Here is a 20,498-nt window from a genome sequence, read left to right on the forward strand (position 1 = left end):
CTTGAACACACAGGAGTAGTCCTGCTGAGCTCACTGGGATTATATACTCGTATAAATGGACTGGAGCATACATGAGAGTAGCACAGGGTCAGCCAAAAGCATATCAATGCAGATCTTACAAATAGACATTGCTTTTCAAACAATAGTACTTTTACACAGTACATTTTAACAGTCAATACAAGGACATACATTCACTAATACTTGTGAAACATAAAACCAAAAAGTAGCTTAATCCAATTCAAAAGATTGTAGCAGAAAGAAAGCACTTAAATAATACTGGTAGTGAGTTCTCATGTGATTATGGTAATTGCTTAGTGAAAGAGTCCAAATACATTAGAAATGGACAGGAAGGCATATAGTTCCTGGGATTTCTGGTGACTCACATGCTAAATCACTGTTTTATCTAATTATTCCAAAATGTGCCCAAGCAGCAACAAATTCAACAGTTATTATCAAAGCTGCTTTTCTGTTTGCTTGTATGATACAAATGAGCATATCTGGAGAAAAACTTCTAGTTCTGTATTGTATTTCTCTAAATCTATTCTTCATGATTATATTTGTAAAAGGTTAAAGTCTTAGGCACTAAGCATCGTGAAACGTGGGGAGGCTGTCACGTGACTGTAAAGCCCATGCAAATAGGAAGACTACAATACTTATAATTACATGGTGTGATTTAACGGCAGGAACACATTTCTTACAGTCTCCTCAGCCTACATGTGGGCTCCTCAGCAGTAACTCTGGACTAGAGAGACCTAAGGAGCCATTTGTTGGGGGGAAGGGTAGAAATCCCTGAACCAGCAGAAGGGCAGATTGTGGCTGAACAGCAGGTTAAACGTGACAGGTCTGAGGAGTTCATGTCTTGCCAGAAGAAGGTGCATGCCATAGCTCCCTAAAAACCTATACGAAACAGCCCTGGGAAAGTCTCTGGCACTTAGTTCTGATCAGAGCTGCATTCTGATCCCATTTGAAGCCCTGCCACCCTCCATTCCAGTCTCTGCCCCTCTGCCAGCAAGGCCCTGAGGCTGCTGCTGCCTGTTCTCCCACCTGGTTGTTCCATGCCAGCTGGATGCCACTAGGGTGAGCACTGAGAGCAGAGGAGAAGAGCCGGACTCCCTGACTTCAGTGGTTGCCCCACAGGAGCTCTTGAAATCCAGGAATTGTAACCGCAGGGGAAACCCCGTGATTCAGCTCAATCCCTGCTGGGTTTGGGATAGGCTTTAGCTGGAGCTGAACAAGTACACAGAAAATAAGAAAGAAAATCCCCTGCAGCTATTTGCAAATTCTTATTTAGGATTGTAACTAAAGTGAGACCAGGCCACATAGTTTGCCCATCAGCCTACTATATATACTAAAAAAAATATTTTTAAAATAAACTCATCTTTAAATCTGAGAAACCAAACATGTTTCTATCTTGAACTGCAAGTTACAGCTGTTACATGGAAAGCTGCCCACTAGGGAACAGTCTGAAAACAGCAGCTTATTCTAGACAGGCCACTGAGTAGCCATCATACTGTTAACATTTTTTGCTTCTATTGACTTGTACTGGATTGACCCAGCAACCTAGAGGAAGCAGCCTCTCCAGCAGTGCTCATCAGGCTTCACCATCAAGTTTTCCCTCTGTACCATAAGTCTGGGCAGAGGAGCAATCACAGGGCTCTTTAGAATTCAGACCACCTTGTGTTAACTTATCCTATTTAAGCACTTGTATTTTTTCTGCCAAAATATCTTGTCATGTACAGGCAGAGAGGAGTGTCATTAAGTACATCTACTACTTTATCTTTTGTATCTTTGTTTGTTAAACAAGAATTCTACCACCACCTACTTTTTCTGTGGGTAGGCTTTGGTCCTAGTTGGTGGCAGAGTGTTTACAGGATGCAGTCTGTCTCATTGCTGTGAGAAGCGAGGTCCTGGGAGATAAGCAGGAAAGGAGGATGAATTTGTGATCATATGAGGTGGAAGAAAGTACAGTCACTTATGGCTGTGGGGATGAACATACTGTTTATACTGCTGTAAAGGAAAAGGACAATGAAATAAAAAGCTTGTAAAACCTTAATAGTTTTGCAGCAACCAGTTACAACAGACCTAGAGAAGGAATGAAAGCAAGACTACCTGGGACAGAGTTTTTTAAAAAAGGAACAATAAACAAACACTTTTTATTATAGAACATATTCCAAAATGTTTTCCAGCCTGTCTCAGGAAGTTTACTCTGAGTTAAATCCACAGCCCTCTCATGTGAAAAGAAGATTTCATCCTGATAAACACAGAGAAGTCTTATTTCTCATTTACAGGGGGAACAGATCTCCTGATGCTGGCTGGGTTAAGAAAAAGGGCGTATTACCTACTGTAATACAGCTAAATCCTTAAGGCTGGGTCTGCCTGTATCGATAGAGTCAGTGCCAAAGCACAAATATTGAAAGCATTTTTGTTTGTTTGTTTCAAACCTTTGACATCTGGTTACCCATTTATAGCTAATGAAGTTTTCACAGGAAGCTGGAGTCAGTGGTATCTCATCTTATGTTTCAGTTGGCAAAGCACTATTTACCTTGCCTGGGCCCAGCATCCTGCCTTGTTACCACAGGCAGTTTAATTAGGATGCATGCTCATCCAACACAGGAAATGAATAGAGTGGTAAATAATAGCTAGTAGAACAGTCTGAAACCCTGCATTACCAGTGACTTATTATAATCATTGTAATTAAAAAAATAAAAGGTCAAACAGGACAGTAATGTACAACAAGGATTAGCAGCTCACCAGACACTTAGCTTAGAGATTGACTCTGAAGCAGCCCCCACCCCCTATTCTCAGTCACTTGAAATCAATCCTTTTAGCAAACGCTACTGCCATGTCACCCTTAAAGTTCCCAGGCACTGGCTAGAGTAAAATCTGTCTGTCTGCAGCCTCTGTGTTTGTCTTTTATGCACCATTCAGATTATTTTGATGCTTTGGCACTCATTGATGAGGTAATGATGCAGATTGCAGTAGGTGAAGTGTCCCACATTAACGTATTCTATTCTGTATAGCTTTAATGTAACTAAACCCCAGTGATGTCTAGCAAAGAAAGAGCACAGTTCACTGCAAGGAATTGACATCAACATCAACAGTGATGTTCCATTACCTCTCTCAGAACTGCCATCTTGAGTAGCTCTTCAGAAGGAATGAGTTTCCACTTCAGGTTTCAAGCTTTTTCTATCGCTTTAGAGTTTCCAGAGCAGTGAGGGGGATGTGCATCTCCTGAGAAGCAAAACCAACTGTGTCTTCTTTTGAAACATTAAGAGTTCCTTAGACTGTAAAAGTCCCATTTGAGTATTAGCAATGCTTTCCTTACGGGAACTTAAGATGTCAGGCCATTCAGAAATTCAGTCTCACAGTGATATAAAGCCATTTGTGCTCTCAAATATATAGAGCACAACATACAGCCAGGTGATAAGATTACAAGTGTGTCACTGTTAGTCAATCAGGGGAAATTTACACATCTGTTTCTCCTAGGAAGACATGGTCCACATTCTTTATTTGCACTCAAAGGAAACGTCCTTCCATATTCCTATTGCATGCAAACACTTTACAAAGCTACTGTGTGTGTTTCTAACACTTCAAATATATCCACAAAAACATTCTTTTCTTTCTGATGCATCAAAATCTCTTATAAGGAAAATGCAACAAAACTAAGTTTCTTACCTTATTCCTTCTTAATAATCTCTTTCTCCACTCTCCACTTCCTCAGCTCTGTATTATTTTGGTATTTCTCATTTTGTAATTAGAATTAGCATATTTTCCTTTTTTGTACATGTGCATTTGAATAATTAATAAAATATTTGCAATTGCTTGATATATTTTGAAGATGATAACAGGCCAAATTCATCCCTGGTGTAACTCTGCTGAAATGAGTGGTGGTACACCAGAAATGAGCTTGTTCTGTTAACTTTGAAATGGCTGTTTTAATTTAGTATTCATGTACAGCATTTCAAAAAACTCTTTCCTGACCAAGGCCCTGATTCTACTTATGAAATGCTGAACTTCCTTATTTCCCTCCTCACTTCAAAGGGAGTTGTGGCCATTCAGTACCTCACAGAAAGTGCTCACAAACTTACAGGGTCAGGCTCAAATTAACAAACTTGATTTTATTGCTGATTGTAATGATTTTTAGAACATTTAAGGTAGGTGCTTGTTTACAAACATTTAAAACACAGATAACAATAGTTAGCATTAATCAAGGCCACCGCTCTCACCAGAAACATTAGCCACCATGTGAGCAGAAAGGGGAAGTCAAAACCTAAATACTGATGCATACCCCAAAGCACACTAAACTATGTGGTGCATTGCCAAAGGGAATAAATTCCAAAGGTGGGGCCAATCTACAGAGAGAGCCCGGTATTCCTGCTGGTTATTAGAAATGCTTCAAGATTCATGGACTGCACAACCATAAAAGCTGCAACCTGTTTTGAGAGGAAAATACTTAAACCCTCTGCAGAGGGACATCTACCAAATGTTGCATTAGACATGACTTGACTATTTGCTATGAAATCCACAGTTGTATTCAATACATATCTTATGTCACAATTCCACCAACCTTACACACATAGAGTAGGACCTTACTACTTGGAATCAGTGGGTCTGCTCATGGAGTAAGGTCCAGCTCAGCACAACACTGGTAGAATCAGGTTCTTAGCTAGCATACAAGAGGTCAGACTAGATGATATAATGGATGATAATTGTTCTTTCTGGCCTTCAAATCTATAAGTGTCTATTGGTAAGTGATCCTGAAATGACAGAATTCATGACTCCAAGGAATGATGGGAGAGACAACAGCAGAATAAAAAGACGATGGATTTCAAGAAGGCAGACTTTATCAAACTCAGGGAGTTGGTAGATAAGATCCCATGAGAAGCAAGCCTAAGGGAAAAACAGTTTGAGAGAGCTGGCAGTTTTTTAAAGAGATATTATGTAAGGGCACAAGATCAAACTACCCCACAGTGTAGGAAAGATAGGAAGTATGCCAAGAGACCCCCCCGGCTTAACTAGGAGATTTTCAATGATCTAAAACTCAAGAGAGAGTCCTACAAAAGTAGAAAATGGGTCAAATTACAAAGGATGAATACAAAGCCTGTAGGGACAAAATTAGAAAGGCCAAGGCACAAAATGAGATTAAACTAGCTAGAGACATCAAGGGGAACAAGAAAACATTCTACAAATATCTTAGAAGCAAGAGGAAGACCAAGGACAGGGTAGGCCAATTACTCAATGACGGGGGAAAGACAATAACAGAAAACGTGGAAATGATAGACGTGTTAAATGTCTTTTTTTGTTTCAGTTTTCACTAGAAAGGTTAGTAGCAATTGGACATCTGGCATAGTGAATGCCAGTGAAAATAAAGTAGGGTCTGAGGCTAAAATAGGAAAAGATCAAAGGTTAAAAATTGCTTAGACAAGTTAGATGTCTTCAAGTCGGCAGGGCCTGATGAAATTCATCCATCCTAGAACTGACAGAGGAGATATCTGAGCCATTAGCTATTATCTTCGAAAACTCATGGAAGACCAGAAGGATTCCAGAGGACTGGAATAGGGCAAATATATATGCCAGTCTATAAAGAGGGGAATAAGGACAACCTGGGGAATTAAGCTGACTGGTCTGATATTTTCAGTACCCGGAAAGATAATGGAGCAAATAATTAAGGAATCAATTTGCAAACACCTAAGCGATAATAAGGTGATAACTAACAGCCAGCATGGATTTGTCCAGAACAAATCATGTCAAACCAACTTAATAGCTTTCTTTCACAGGGTAACAAGTCTTGTAGATGAGTAGAAGCAGGGCCGCCCAGAGGATTCCGGGGGCCCGGGGTCTTCGGCAGTGGGGGGGCCCTTCCGTTCCGGGACCCGCCGCCAGAGTGCCCCGAAGACCCGCGGTGGGAGCCCCCCGCCGCTGAATTACCGCCGAAGTGGGACCGCCGCCGAAGCGCAGCCCGGTCTTCGGCGGTAATTCGGTGGCGGGGGGGGTGTCCCCGCCGCGGGCCTTCCGGGCACTTAGGCGGCGGGTCCCGGAACAGAAGGGGCCCCCCGCCACCGAAGACCGGGCTGCGCTTCGGCGGCGGCAAGTCCCGCCCCGGTCCCGCTCCTCCCCCCCGCCCCCGGTCCCGGCCTCAGCCTCTTACCGAGCACGTCTCCAGCGGGGCCTGAGCTCCGTCCCGCTCAGAGCCGCGTGGTGAGGGGGCGGGGATGTGAGCTCCACGCCGAGCGGAGGCAGCTGCCCCGCCCCCTCCCCACGGCGCTCTGAGCGGGGCGGGGCTCAGGCCCCGTTGGAGCTCCCAGCCCCGCCCCGCTCACCACGCGTCTCTGAGCGGGGCGGGGCTCAGGCCCCGCCAGAGACGTGCTCGGTAAGAGGCTGGGGCCGGGACCGTCTCTGAGCGGGGCGGGGCTCAGGGGCCCCGCCGGAGACGCTGAGGCTCCAGGAGAGGGGCGGAGGCGGGAGCCTCCGCTCTTCTCTTGGGGGCCCCTGCGGAGCCCGGGGCCCGGGGCAAATTGCCCCCTTTGCCCCCCCCCCTCTGGGCGGCCCTGAGTAGAAGTAGTAGATGTGGTATATCTTGACTTTAGTAAGGCTTTTGATACTATCCCAAATGACCTCCTCATAAACAAACTAGGGAAATATAGCCTAGATGGAGCTACTATAAGATGGGTGCATAATTGGTTGGAAAACCATTTCCATAGAGTAGTTATCAGTGGTTCACAGTCAAGCTGGAAGCTGCAGATCATGTGGGGTCCTGCAGAGATCAGTGCTAGGTTTGGGTCTGTTCAATATCTTCATAAACGATTTAGACAATGGCACAAGGAGCACACTTGTAAAGTTTGTGGAGAATACCAAGCTGGGAGGGGTTGCAGGTTCTTTGGAGAATAGGATTAAAATTCAAAATGATCTGGACAAACTGCAGAAATAGTCTGAAGTAAACAGAATGAAATTCAATACGGACAAATGCAAAGTACTCCACTTAGGAAGGAACAATGAATTACACATGTGCAAAATGGGAAATGACTGCCTAGAAAGGAGTACTGCGGAAAGGGATCTGGGGGTCATACTGGATTACAAGCTAATGAGAGTCAACAGTGTAACCCTGTTGCAAATACATCCCAGATTTCTGTTAATTTTTTTTTTATCAACAGGAGTGATGTAAGCAAGACACAAGAGGTAATTCTTCCACTCTGCTTCATGCTGATAAGGCCTCAACTGGAGTATTGTGTCCAGTACCGGGCCCCACATTTCAGGAAAGATGTGGACAAGCTGGAGAAAGTCCAGAAGAGAGCAACAAAAATGATTACAGGTCTAGAAAACACGACCTATGAGGGAAGATTGACAAAACTGGGTTTGTTCAGACTGGAGAAGAGAAGACTGAGGAGGGGACCATAACCGTTTTCAAGAACATAAAGGTTGTTACAAGGAGGAGGGAGAAAATTGTTCTCCTTAACCTCTGAGGATAGGACAAGAAACAATGGGCTTAAATTGCAGCAAGGGCCGTTTAGGTTGGACATTAGGAAAAACTTCCTGTCAGGGTGGTTAAGCATTGGAACAAATCACCTAGGGAGGCTGTGGAATCTCCATCACTAGAGGTTTTTAAGAACAGGTTAGACACACACCTGTCAGGAATGGCCTAATTATTACTTAGGGCAAATCTGCACTACAGTGCTACATCAGCACAGCTGCATTCATGTAGCTGCATCGCGGTAGTGCATCTGGGGAAGATATGCTGTGCCGCCGGGAGAGCGCTCTCCCATGGGCACAATTACTCCACCTCGTCAAGAAGCAGAAGCTATGTTGGTGGGAGAGCATCTCTCGCCAACATAGCGCCAATGTGGACATCATGAAACTTGCGTCGCTTGGGAATGGGGGAGACTTTTTCACACCCCTGATCGATGTAAGTTATATCGACTTAGGCTGTAGGGTAGACCTGCTCTTAGTCCTGCCTTGAGTGCAGGGGACTTGACTAGATCTATTGAGGTCCCTTCTGGTCCAATACTTCTGTGATTCTATATGAATGAAGAAAGGCTATAATGGCTAACAGACTGTACAGTCCCAGCCTGGAGCTGAGGCAAGTTATAAAAAGATGGACCATGTTGTTGCAGAGCACAAGCTACAAAAATATGCATTCACGGGAGTTCACATCATGGTGGGTGGCTCCACAGTGTGCTTCAGGGGAGTATTTGCTATTTTCCTTATAGGATCTGGATAATGTGACTGGCCACAAAGCTAAAACCTGTGACATGCCAGATTTTGTGAGGCATGGACACCATGAATTTGAGTCCTGAGGGGTTAATAAGTTAATATGCCACTGATAATCAGAATATAAGGTATTTGTTGTGCCAGCTGGTTTAGCGTGAGTTTTTTGCTTGGAAAAAAAATGGTAAAAATAACTGAGGGTTGGTTGGGAGGGTTTTGTTGTTTTTGTTGTTTTTCTTTTTGGTGGGTTTTTTGAGGCATTTGTAACAAACGAGGTACCTAGATTGTAATTTACAGAAGGAGTTGCTGAGATTGGGAGGAATTAATTGTAGTTCTTGGTAAAAGTTTTGTATTTAAAGCTACATTTAATTAGATATTCCAGTCTTGGTGTAATTCCCAAGAAGCTAAATCTTGAAATTGCCCTTTTATCTTTTTTTAAATTAATCAGCTTTGTAAGTCCGGCATTATTCCTAGAACAAGGAAGTGTATCAGAAGGATAAATGAAGCATTAACAGATCATTACTCATGGAAAAAAAAACATATTTGAGGCTCACTCCATTTTTAGAAAAGAGCAACCTATTAAAGTAAAAGGATGGTCTTGTGGCTCAAAGCACTGGCTTGAGCTTCAGGAGATCTAATTCAATTCCTGACTCTGCCTGATTTCCTGTGTGATCTTGGGCAAGTCACTTAGGCCCAGATTTTTAAAGGTTTTTCAGCATTCCTCAGCTAAACACTGGAAGGCCAAAGTGGTTTGGGCACCTAGGAACCTAAGTCCCATTAACTTTCAGTGAGACTTAGGCTATGTTGACACTGCAGTCAGAGGTGTGATGGCAGCTTGCGTAGGCTTTACCCAGGATTCAAAGGGGGCTTGTAAGGAGCCACTGTGTCTTCACTGCTGTTTTTAGGCATGCTAGCATGAGTATGCCTACCCAAACTGCAATCAGGCCTTCAACTGCAGTGTAGACATACTCGGAGGCTATTTCTATGCTGTGCTGCATAGTGTGGACTACAGGGGTGTGAACTGCAGTGTGCACCAAAGTGCTTCGCTGTAACTCCCCCATGTGGACACTGCCAGCATGATACCTAGTTTGCGTTAACTTAGCCCTCTTCCAACAGGACTACATTAGTACGAACTAGGTACCTTTTACTTCATGCCAACAGGATCCACATGGGGCAGATACAGCGCAGTACTTTGGTGTGTGCTGCAATTCACACCCAGTCCAAACTGCAGGGCTGTGTAGACAAGCCCGTAGACTTGTAAATCAGATAGATGTTGCAACACTGAGCAGAACACCTATATACCTTTAAAAATCTGAGCTTTAATTTCTCTGTGTCTCAGTTTCCCATTTTTAAAAAAAAGGGAAAATAATATTCCCATTGTCTGTCTTGTATATTTAGGTTTTAAGCTCTCTGAGACAGGACGTGTCTCCCACTATGTCTGTTTAAAACTTTTATCATGATCTTAATTGGAACCTCTGGTGTTACTGTAGTATAAATAATGAGCAACAACAAAGTATCAGTATTAGTCCCTGAAGTTTTCCGTTGCCTGTACAGTACTGCAGATGTCTTTTTTTTTTTAAATGAAGTAAAGTAGTTATAATGCCCCAGTGGTTTAGGGGCATATTCATTTTTGTAACAGTGACTTTACATTTACCAGGTTGTTTTAAGAGTAAAGCCAATATATTAATCTGTGTTTCGGGCACAAGTTAGGTATGATAGTCAGCTAGGGTCCTCACGGACTTGTCAAGTGAATGCTGTGTCATCTTGTAAGTTTCCACTAATTTGGGTGCAAAATTTGCTGGTCTGTAGATGGTTGAGAAAATGTTCTGTCTGTTTCAGTTATAATTTAGTAACTGCACCCTGAGGTTCCAATTCATTAAGAAATAAGTTGTTTGTGCATACCGTAGAGGCCCTAGCAAAGCCAAAGGTAGATTTTACACAACTTGCACATGTTTACATTGCTTGGATATATTTTTAGTAGATTTATGTCAAAATTTTCACACTTGGGCACCTAAATTTAGGCACGTAGATCCATATTTAGGCACTAACTGAAGAGGTAATGGAACTGTGATTCCTTCCCCTGAAACCTTTCTAAAGGTTTCAGTGTGGGACAAAAACAATCTGGCCCTGGATTTTTACAGATTTGTTTTTCATTGTCAATTAAACGACAAATTTTGCAGGATTGTGTTACAATCCTGGTGAATGCAACAAACCACTAAGTTGTAAGACACACTCAGTTCTGCCTATATAACCTCCAAATAGTCCTAAAAAATTAGGCTTAAATTACTATGTCAAAAGAACATTAGAGTACAGATACCATAGAAGAAAATAAGTACCTAGCTTGAATTCACAGCTTTAGATAAAACTCTAGCCTATGGCACATGTATCATATTTACTGTATGGACTGGCATGACATCCAAGTATAGAATCTAAAAGACATCTGAGTAAGTTGGTCCATTTGCCACATCATTTTTATGATTATTGAAAAAGTAGCCTGGATATCAGAAGATTCTTCTAAAATGTAATTACATGGGTTTTTTTTTTATTACCTGCCTGTTATCACAGGGAGGCTTTTTTGCATAGTCATTAGCTATTTCCGCTTTAAGTTGCAGCCTCACTGAAAATTGTACTGAATCTGAGTTTTACCTTGCCTTTCAAAAGAAGCTATCACTATTGAACCAAATCCTAAAGACCTTACTCATGTTCAGTTCAGTTGAGAGGCAGAGGGTGCCTATTGACCTTCTTAATAGTATTACCTGAGTAAGCACTTCAGAATTTTTCATTTACAATTAAAATGTTATGAGAAATATTTTAGAATTTGTAAGAATAAACATTTTGTGGGCTGAACCATCAGCAGGTGTAAGTGAGGATAGTTCCATTGAAATCCAGGGAGCTATCACAATTTATAGCAGCTGAGGCTCTGGCCTTCTGGTTTTTGTGCATGTTCAGAGAGTTAGAAATGCTGGTAAACCTCTGAAGGCTGCAAGGCAAATCTTTTCAACACAATTCATATAGTTTGCCATGGCTTCCAGAGAGCAGCCAAACATATGTTCGGGACAGATACAAAATTCTCACTGCATTTCAAAGTAGTTTATTTAGGTGGTTAAAATTAGTTTTTTCCCATGACTGAACTGGAACAGAAAGCAAGGACTTTTGGAACCATGGAAATTTACTATCTTTAGTCTTTACTGCAATGACATTAGAAAGATAGTGTCATAGAAATAAAAGAATCATTTATGCTAAATTAAAACTTTCCTTTTTATTTACAGTGCCACAGAAAAATGTGGAACACAGCTACACATCCTCTTTCTTTTCCCCATTTCTTTAGTATGCATTAAGACAACTTATAAGTAATACTTTTCCATTTGAGTGTTGTCAGTTTCAGCCTGCTGTTCTCCACTAAAGAGTGTGGTATATAAACCATATCTTCTGGTTTGCTTAGGGTATGTCTACACTACAAGACTATTTCGAATCAACTTAATTCGAATTTGTGGAATCAACCTTATGAAGTCGAAGTTGTGTATCCACACTAAATACACTAGTTCGACTGTGCGAGTCCACAGTAACGGGGCCAGCGTCGACTTTGGAAGTGGTGCACTGTGGGAAGCTATCCCACAGTTCCCGCACTCCCCGCTGCCCATTGGAATTCTGGGATTTCCCCCCAATGCATGCTGGGGGGAAAAATGTGTCGAGGGTGGTTTTGGGTAACTGTCATAATTGAACCGTCAATCACACCCTCCCTCCCTCCCTGAAAGCGCCTGCGGGCAATCTGTTCGTGCACTTTTCTGCTCAGTGACAGCGCGGGCGCCACAGCACTTTGAGCACGGATCCCGCTGCAGTTATGGCCGTTGTCAACTCCTCGCACCTTATCGTCCACCTCTTCCACAGTCAGCTGCTGAGAAATAGGGCTACATTTCAATGGTGCTGCGAGCACTGGTGGACCATGGGGGACATTTTACCAACATCAACGTCGAGTGGCCAGGCAAAGTTCATGACGTGCGTGTTTTCAGGAACTGTGGTCTGTTTAGACGCCTGCAGGAAGGTAGTTTCTTCCTGGACCACAAAATAAGTCTTGGGGATGTGCAGATGCCTATAGTGATCGTCGGGGACCCAGCCTACCCGCTAATGCCCTGGCTCGTGAAGCTCTGTGCAGGCACCTTGCACAGCGACAAGGAACTCTTCAAGTACCAGCGAGCAGCGAGCAGCGTGACCTGTGACTGTTCAGTTTCTTTACAGAGAAGCTGAACCTGCCCCTGTTTCTTTACCAAGTGACTGTTGACTAGCATCTGCAGTTACATACCCCGCCCACCCCGCTTCCCCAACTTCCAACACACGTTTAAAAATAAAATACATGTTCCACTGTAACTTTACAAAGGTTTCTTTTATTGATGACTTTGCGTTACAGGGTTGAAACCGGGACACGGACTGTGCTGGGTAGGGTGTGCAGTGATGTAAAGACCGCCTGTAAACTCGAGGAATGACAGGCTCCTGCTCCCAGAGCGGTCTGCAGTGCCGGACTGGATGTTTCAACGGAGCCTGCCATCCCTCCTTTTTGGGACTCTGTGTGCGGGGGCTATGTGGCCTTTTGGCGGGGGAGGACGGATACAGATTCCTCTGCTGCGTGGCTCTGTGGTCCAGGACAGGGACCGTTGCATGAGATCTGTAGCCCCCCTCCCCCGCTACAAAGTCACGTACCCCCCCACCCACACAGAACCTGCAAACCACCTCCCATACCGACCAGGGTGCGTACTGACAGCAGTGTGTGTGTGACCTGCTGCTGATCCTGCCCCCATGTCTGTACCCTGGTAAAGGTGATTGTCCTGTCAAATTACCAACCCCCTTCCCCCCCTTCAAACACAGTCTCCTCTAAAAGAACATGACGGAAAAAGTAATTAACAGAAAAGTATTTTTTATTATCAACTAGACAGTTAGGGGATGAAACTGGGATGGGGGCTTGGGTGAGGCGGGAAGGAAAGGACTTCTCAAAATTTAGGGTATGAGAGCTTTTGGGTACTTGAGCACTCTGCTGGAGTGCAGTGACAGTTTACACGGCCTCTGGCGCCCCTCCTTCTGGTTATTTTGGGTGAGGGGGGTATGGGACTTTGTGGCGGGGGAGGGCGGTTGCAGATACACTGCAGGGGGGCTCTGTCCTCCTGCCTGAGGTCCTGCATAACATGCACAAGGCGCAGGAGCATGTCCGTTTGCTCCCTCATTAGTCCAAGCAGCGTTTGAGTCGCCTGCTTGTCTTCCTCACGCCACCTCTCCTCCCGTTCGCTGTGTGAGCGCTGGTACAGAGAGAGGGTCTCCCTCCACTGGCTCTGCTGGTCCGCCTCGGCTCAGGAGCACCCCATAAGTTCAGCGAACATCTCGTCCCCTGTCTTTTTCTTTCGCCACCTAATCTTTGCCAGCCTCTGTGAGGGGGATGCTGTGGCGGGTCTGGAGACAGTCGAAGCTGTGTGATGGGAAAAAGGGAGTGAATTCCTTGCAAAGATAAATTTTTGAGAACAATGAACACAGTCTAGTCTGTCTCTGTGAATTCTGGGTTGAGATCCCAGTGCCTGATGGGGCAAAAACCATTTTCGTGGGTGGTTCTGGGTAAATGTCGTCAGTCATCCCTTCCTCCGGGAAAGCTACAGCAGACAATCATTTCAAGCCCGTTTTCCCTGGATTGCCCTGGCAGACGCCACAGCGTGGAAACCATGGAGCCTGTTTTGCCTTTTGTGCCTGTCACCATATGTGTACTAGATGCCGCTGACAGAGGCGGTCCAGCAGCGCTACACAGCAGCATGCTTTTGCATGACAGCAGAGATGGTTACCAGCCATACTGTACCATGTACCATACCATAAATTGGTAATAAGATGGGCATGGTTACCAGTCCTTTTGCACTGCACCATTTGCTGCTGTCATAAGTGCCCCTGGCTGCTCTTAGCCAGGGGCGCAAAAGCCAAAATTGGGAATGACTCCCTGAGTCAATCCCTCCTTTTTGGTATCTAAAAAGAGAATCAGTCCTGCCTAGAATATGGGCAAGTGTACTAGAGAACCACTGTATCAGAGAACCAGAGAGCACAGCTGCTCTGTGTCAGATCCTGCATAGATTATGAGCTGTATGCTATTCACAGGGGGTGCTCCTGCAACAACCCCACCTGTTCATTCCATTCTTCCCCAGCCTTACTGGGCTACCATAGCATTGTCCCCCCACTTGTGTGATGAAGTAATAAAGAATGCAGGAATAAGACACAGTGACTTGTTAGTGAGAAATGAGTGGAAGGCAGCCTCCAGTTGCTATGATAGTCCAGATAGGACATTAAGGAGTGTGGAGGAGAGGAGCCCAGCATCCTGCTGCTAGTCCAGGGGCAATTGAATCTTTTCTTGACACATGAAGGGTGGGGGCTGATGAAGCTCAGCCCCCTGTTGCTATGATGACGATGGTTATCAGCCATACTGTACCATCTACCAGGAAAAATTAGGGCCAGGCGCCCTTGATCGACCTAACAGATGGTAGTCTGCATGGTTACCAGTCCTTTTGCACTGCCCCATATGCCAATAGGCTGATGATGACGATGGATATCAGTCTTATTGTACCATCAGCCATCCATAGCGTGGGGGGAGCAAGGATGTTGGTGTTGAGTGCTGCACCATCGCGTCTATCTGCAGCATTCAGTAAAGATAGGGTGACATGTAAAAGAGTCAAGAGAGGATTGTTTTCCCTTTCACTTCTGGGGGTGGGTGGGGGGGCTGCGTAAATTGCCTAGCTATGCCCTGACCCACCGCGGACACTGTTTTTGACCCTAGAAGCATTTGGAGCTCAGCCAAGAATGCAAATCCTTTTCGGAGACAGCAGGAACTGTGGGATACCTTGCGTCCTCAGTCCCCACTCCCTCCATGAGCGTCCATTTGATTCTTTGGGTTTCCGTTACGCTCGTCACACAGCAGCGTGCTGAGTCTCTGCTATGCCGTCTGTCCGGAGATTTTTTAAAAATACTTTGGACCAGGCGTAACATTACAGTAATTCCCCTAATTAGATGCAGGAGTCTCCGAGCAAGATCACTCTGAGGACGGTCACTGAAGGAGATAGAGAGCGCATGCTGCGTGAAAGCCAGCACAAACCAGGGCCCTATGCAGCCGTGCTCGGGGAGGCAATGCTCCCTGAGTAGCTCATGAAAGCCTCGCACGGAAAACTGTACTACCACGGAGCACCCAATAAGGCAGCTCTCCCCAGGAACCTCCTGCGGAGGCTTTTTGATTACCTCCAGGAGAGCTTCGTGGAGATCTCCCAGGAGGATTTCTGTTCTATCCCCATATATAGAGAGACCTCCTTTTCACATACTTCAGATTCCTGTTATATTAAGAATAAAAGTTTACATGGTTAAAGCACTTACCGACTGATCCTTCCCCTGATTCAGGATCCGGGTTAATGGCCGGGGACGGTTGGTAGGGGATCTCCGTGACGGTGATGAAGAGATCCTGGCTGTCGGGGAAACCAGCGTTGTAAGCGCTGTCGCCTGCCTCGTCGTCCACAAACCCTTCCTCATCTTCCCCGTCCGCGAACATCGCCGAGGAACTGGCCGTCGACACTGTCCCATCGTCAGAGTCCATGGTCACTGGTGGGGCAATGGTGGCAGTCTCCGTAGCGTCCATTTGCCGCTTTGATTTTTTGGTAGCCTTGTCTGGGGTCCTTGATTTTCACGCGGCGCTGCGTTGCATCCCGGCTGTATCCTCTGTCTCTCATGGCTTTGGAGACCTTCTCGTAGGTCTTTGCATTCCGTTTTTTGGAGCGCAGCTCCGAAAGCACAGACTCCTCGCCCCACACACCGATCAGATCCAAGAGTTCCCGGTCAGTCTATGCTGGGTCCCTCTTTCTATTCAGAGATTACATGAACTCCTCTGCTGGAGAGCCCTGCATCGCTGCCGGTGCTGCTGAGCTCGCCCCGATGTCCAACCACGAAATGAGATTCTAACTGTCCAGACAGGAAAAGGAATTCAAATTTTCCCGGGACTTTTCCTGTGTGGCTGGTCAGAGCATCCAAGCTCAGACTGATGTCCAGAGCGTCAACAGAGTGGTGCAGTGTGGGATAGCTCCCGGAGCTAGTAAGTTCGATTTGCATCCACACCTAGCCTAATTCGACATAGCCATGTCGAATTTAGTGCTACTCCCCTTGTCGGGGTGTAGTACCGAATTCGAACTAAAGAGCCCTCTAGGTCGAATTAAATGGCTTCCTGGTGTGGACGGGTGCACGGTTAATTCGAATTAACGCTGCTAAATTCGAATTAAAGTCCTAGTGTGGACCAGGCCTTAGAGAAGCAGCTGACTGCCAGTTCTGGGGATGGGAAGACATATTTTTTTCCTGTAGATCAGAGGTTGGCAACCTTTCAGAAGTGGTGTGCCGAGTCTTCATTTATTCAATCTAATTTAAGGTTTTGCATGCCAGTAATACATTTTAATGTGTTTAGAAGGTCTTTCTCTATAAGTCTATAATATATAACTAAACTATTGTTGTATGTAAAGTAAATAAGGTTTTAAAAATGTTTAAGAAGCTTCATTTAAAATTAAATTAAAATGCAGAGTCCCCTGGATCAGTGGCCAGGACCCAGGCAGTGTGAGTGTCACTGAAAATCAGCTCACGTGCTGCCTTCAGCACATGTGCCATAGGTTGCCTACCCCTGCTGTAGATAATTGGTAGTGCAGTGGGGTGGTTTTTACCTTCCAGAACAGCACTGACATTATGTATCACATTGTGGGCATTGTGTTTGTTCCTTGTTTGAGTTTTGCCTCATACTGTTTGTGGGCCAGTGTTGAGGATTCCCATAGGTGGGTTTGTTCTTTTGTTACTGCTTTGGTATTGGGCAGTGCGTTGCAGAGGCTCAATCCAATCCCCAGAAAGATTCCTGTGGATTTCAATGGGAGTTGATCAGGCCCTTAATTCATTACCTGACTTTATCTCTCATCCCAAATCAGTGAACAGTGCTGGCTGAGGTACGTCATTGGCTCAATGAGAGAGCAAACTTGGTTAGGGAATTTAATCATCACCACAACTTTTATTGTACTCCATATTTGGTCCTATGCAGCAACAACTATATTCTACCTGTTCCATGCATATTATTTCCACCTATGTCCAATTACAGAGATTCTCTGACTTCAGTGGGAAATTCACACAATAAGAGTTCCAGGCAAGAAACAACTACAGGATTGAAACAGTTAATATCAATGGGAGTTTTGTGCAAAGGGTCTGGGGAAAATAGACCTGTGAGTTTGCACCACTGAATGTTTGCTTCCACCTGAAACTAACCAAAGGCCCTATCCCGACATCCACTTGTGCACTGAAATTTTGATTTCATAAAGAATGATGGCAGGATATGGCTGGGGGAGTGTAAAATTAAATAGAATAAATACAATGATATGAGGTTTAAAAGAATTAAGGATTTTGGTAGTGTTAAATACATAAAATAGGCATGTATAGCCCAGGGTACATTAATACAAAGAGAAGACAGCACACATTGAGAGAAATATAAAGAGCTGGAAAATGTTTCCCCATCAGTTTGCAACAGGAATTTTGCCTGAACAAGGGCTCGTTAAGGATTTGGCCTGTAACCCAGACTTCAACTGAATCAGATGGAGCTGTTCAGTTAATGAAAAGTAGATTAATTTCTCATGTCCTCATTTCCTTAGAAGTGTAGTTAAAATTTCCTTCAGTGAATTGGATTCATCATTGCTACATAAGGTACAGTCTTGAAATTTAATTGCAAAAAAGCCCCCAAAAAACCTTCACTCATGATTTTTTTTTCTTTTTCACCCAGATAGAGTTTATATTGTGCCTGAAACAAACCTGCAACTGAAGAGATCAAGATGAGCCTTAATTCATCTACCGAAGGGACTGTTAAAAGAATCCATGTTGACTGCCCCGTTTCAGGAAGGCATGCCTATATATACATTATGGTTCCAACTGTTTACAGCATCATCTTTATTGTAGGCATATTCGGGAACAGCTTGGTGGTCATTGTCATTTGCTTCTACATGAAATTAAAGACTGTGGCTAGTGTCTTTCTGTTGAACTTAGCCCTGGCTGACTTATGTTTCCTAATGACATTGCCACTGTGGGCAGCCTACACAGCCATGGAATACCACTGGCCTTTTGGCAACTGTTTATGTAAATTAGCATCAGCTGTGGTAAGTTTCAACCTGTATGCCAGTGTGTTTCTACTCACATGTCTTAGCATTGACCGTTACCTGGCTATAGTACATCCAATGAAGTCCCGACTTCAGCGCACCATGCTTGTTGCCAAAATAACTTGCATTGGCATCTGGCTGCTAGCAGGATTGGCTAGTTTGCCTGTCCTAATTCACCGTGATGTATTTTTTGTCGAGAATATGAATATGACAATTTGTGCTTTTCGGTACAAAACCCATAATACAACACTGCCTGTTGGGCTAGGTTTATCTAAGAACATGTTGGGTTTTTTAATTCCCTTTTTGATAATTTTAACAAGTTACACCTTAATCTGGAAGACGCTGAAGAAAGCTTACCAAATTCAGAAAAACAAGACCAGAAATGATGAGATTTTTAAGATGATTGTGGCAATAGTACTTTTCTTCTTCTTTTCCTGGATTCCTCATCAAGTGTTTACCTTTCTGGATGTATTAATCCAGCTAGGTATCATAACAGAATGCCAAATTGTTGATGTTGTGGATACAGCTATGCCCTTCACCATCTGCATAGCTTACTTCAACAATTGCTTGAATCCCTTTCTTTATGGTTTTTTTGGGAAAAAATTTAAAAAATATTTCCTGCAGCTACTAAAATACATTCCACCAAATCTCAGAGCACATCCAAGTCTAACAACAAAAATGAGTTCCCTTTCCTATCGACCATCAGAAAACTTAAGTTTATCCATGAAAAAGACTATTGGGTCTTTTGACATTGAGTGATGTCTTTTGTGCTATATGTTTCTAGAACAACCTTGCATATGAAATAGCAAGAGTGTCAAAGTTCACCCACAGTCCTGACCATCACAGCTTACTGCACATTATTACTAAGACATTAAATCATCTACTAGAAATCATCTTTGGAAGATTTAGCAGTGGCCTTTTATATTGTCAAGAGGACTGTTTGTTATTTTTATTTGAAGCAACCCAAGAAGATGGCAGTCTTTTGGCATCCTGCCTCAGAGCTCAGAAATTTGGAAGAAGCGTACATGATGCTCCTGAAAAGATCTCAGAACTTAGGTTATGGCATGATCACTTGTGAATTATATGAACTCTGCAGAATTTACTTTCAACATACATAAGCAATTCTAAGCTAACCATTTGGAATTGTTATACAAAGTGTTGCCAGAGTCAAACAGAATGTTTGTTTTCTTTCACATGATATTTGGTGAGGATGGTGGAGAACAGAGTTATGTCTGAAATATGAAAAATATCAATTTTTCCTTGATACAAATATAGTGTATCATTACATTTATAATACACCCAGTTGGTGAAAATATATATATTCTACATATGCAGGTCTCACTCCCATCTCAGATTGAGATTTAAGGACTTCAAGACTGTGTTCACATACATTTTTGCTATTATTATTCATTTTAAACATGGCAAAAGTTTATATAATATATAAAATAAAATGCAGTTTTATTTATTAAATATATTTTTTATAAATCTATATTTCTATTAGTTATATTCTATACAAGGAAACATTACTTTGTACACACACATTTTTATCACTATGTTAAATGTAGGTTGGGTATTTTTATGGCCACAGTTTATATATGAACCAGTCAAAGGGTATGGCTACACTTACAAATCTGCAGCGCTGGTAGTTGCAGCGCTGGTCGTCCAGCTGTGCAGGGCCAGCGCTGGTGTGTGGCCACACTCACAGCTACCAGCGCTGCAGTGTGGCCACATTTGTAGCATTTGCAGCGCTGTTGGGAGTGATGAATTATGGGCAGCTATCCCAGCATTCAAGTGGCAGCAACGTGCTTTTCAAAAGAGGGGGGTGTGGGGCAGTGTGACAGGGACGGGGGGGGGGGAGAGAGAGAGAGTGGATTTTTGGAACCGACACTGGGCAAAATCAGAAAATTTTCCCACCCCCTTACTGTTAACTGCAAACAACCTGCATCCAACATACTCTTTCCCCCCTCTGCCCCCTCCCCCCGTTTCTCTCAAGCAAAGCAAACACTCAACCCCTGCAGGGGGTTATCTCATTTCATTGTTGACAGTAGTTACAGATTAATGACAGCAAACAGGAGCTATGTTTGAAGCAGCTCCCGGTGCCGTGCACGGAGCCCGGAGCTCCGAATTGAC

General features: G+C 43.9%; 1 protein-coding gene across 4 annotated transcripts in view; it reads left to right on the forward strand.

Moving 5' to 3' along the window:
* The window catches only part of AGTR1 (angiotensin II receptor type 1), a 50,905-nt gene extending 30,937 nt beyond the window's left edge, over positions 1-19,968 (forward strand). For 2 of the 4 annotated variants that reach the window (XM_045029789.1, XM_045029793.1), the window contains exon 2: positions 17,999-19,968. In XM_045029789.1, coding sequence (XP_044885724.1) covers positions 18,048-19,127 — 1,080 coding nt within the window. In that variant the 5' untranslated portion in view covers positions 17,999-18,047 and the 3' untranslated portion in view covers positions 19,128-19,968. Of the gene's footprint in view, positions 1-7,151; positions 7,177-17,998 lie in introns of all 4 variants that reach the window. The other 2 variants (XM_045029790.1, XM_045029792.1) reach the window with 2 other exon arrangements.
* The last annotated feature ends 530 nt before the right edge of the window (positions 19,969-20,498 follow it).

The sequence above is a fragment of the Mauremys mutica genome, chromosome 9 (assembly GCF_020497125.1).
Source record: "Mauremys mutica isolate MM-2020 ecotype Southern chromosome 9, ASM2049712v1, whole genome shotgun sequence".
Lineage (NCBI taxonomy): Eukaryota > Metazoa > Chordata > Testudines > Geoemydidae > Mauremys > Mauremys mutica.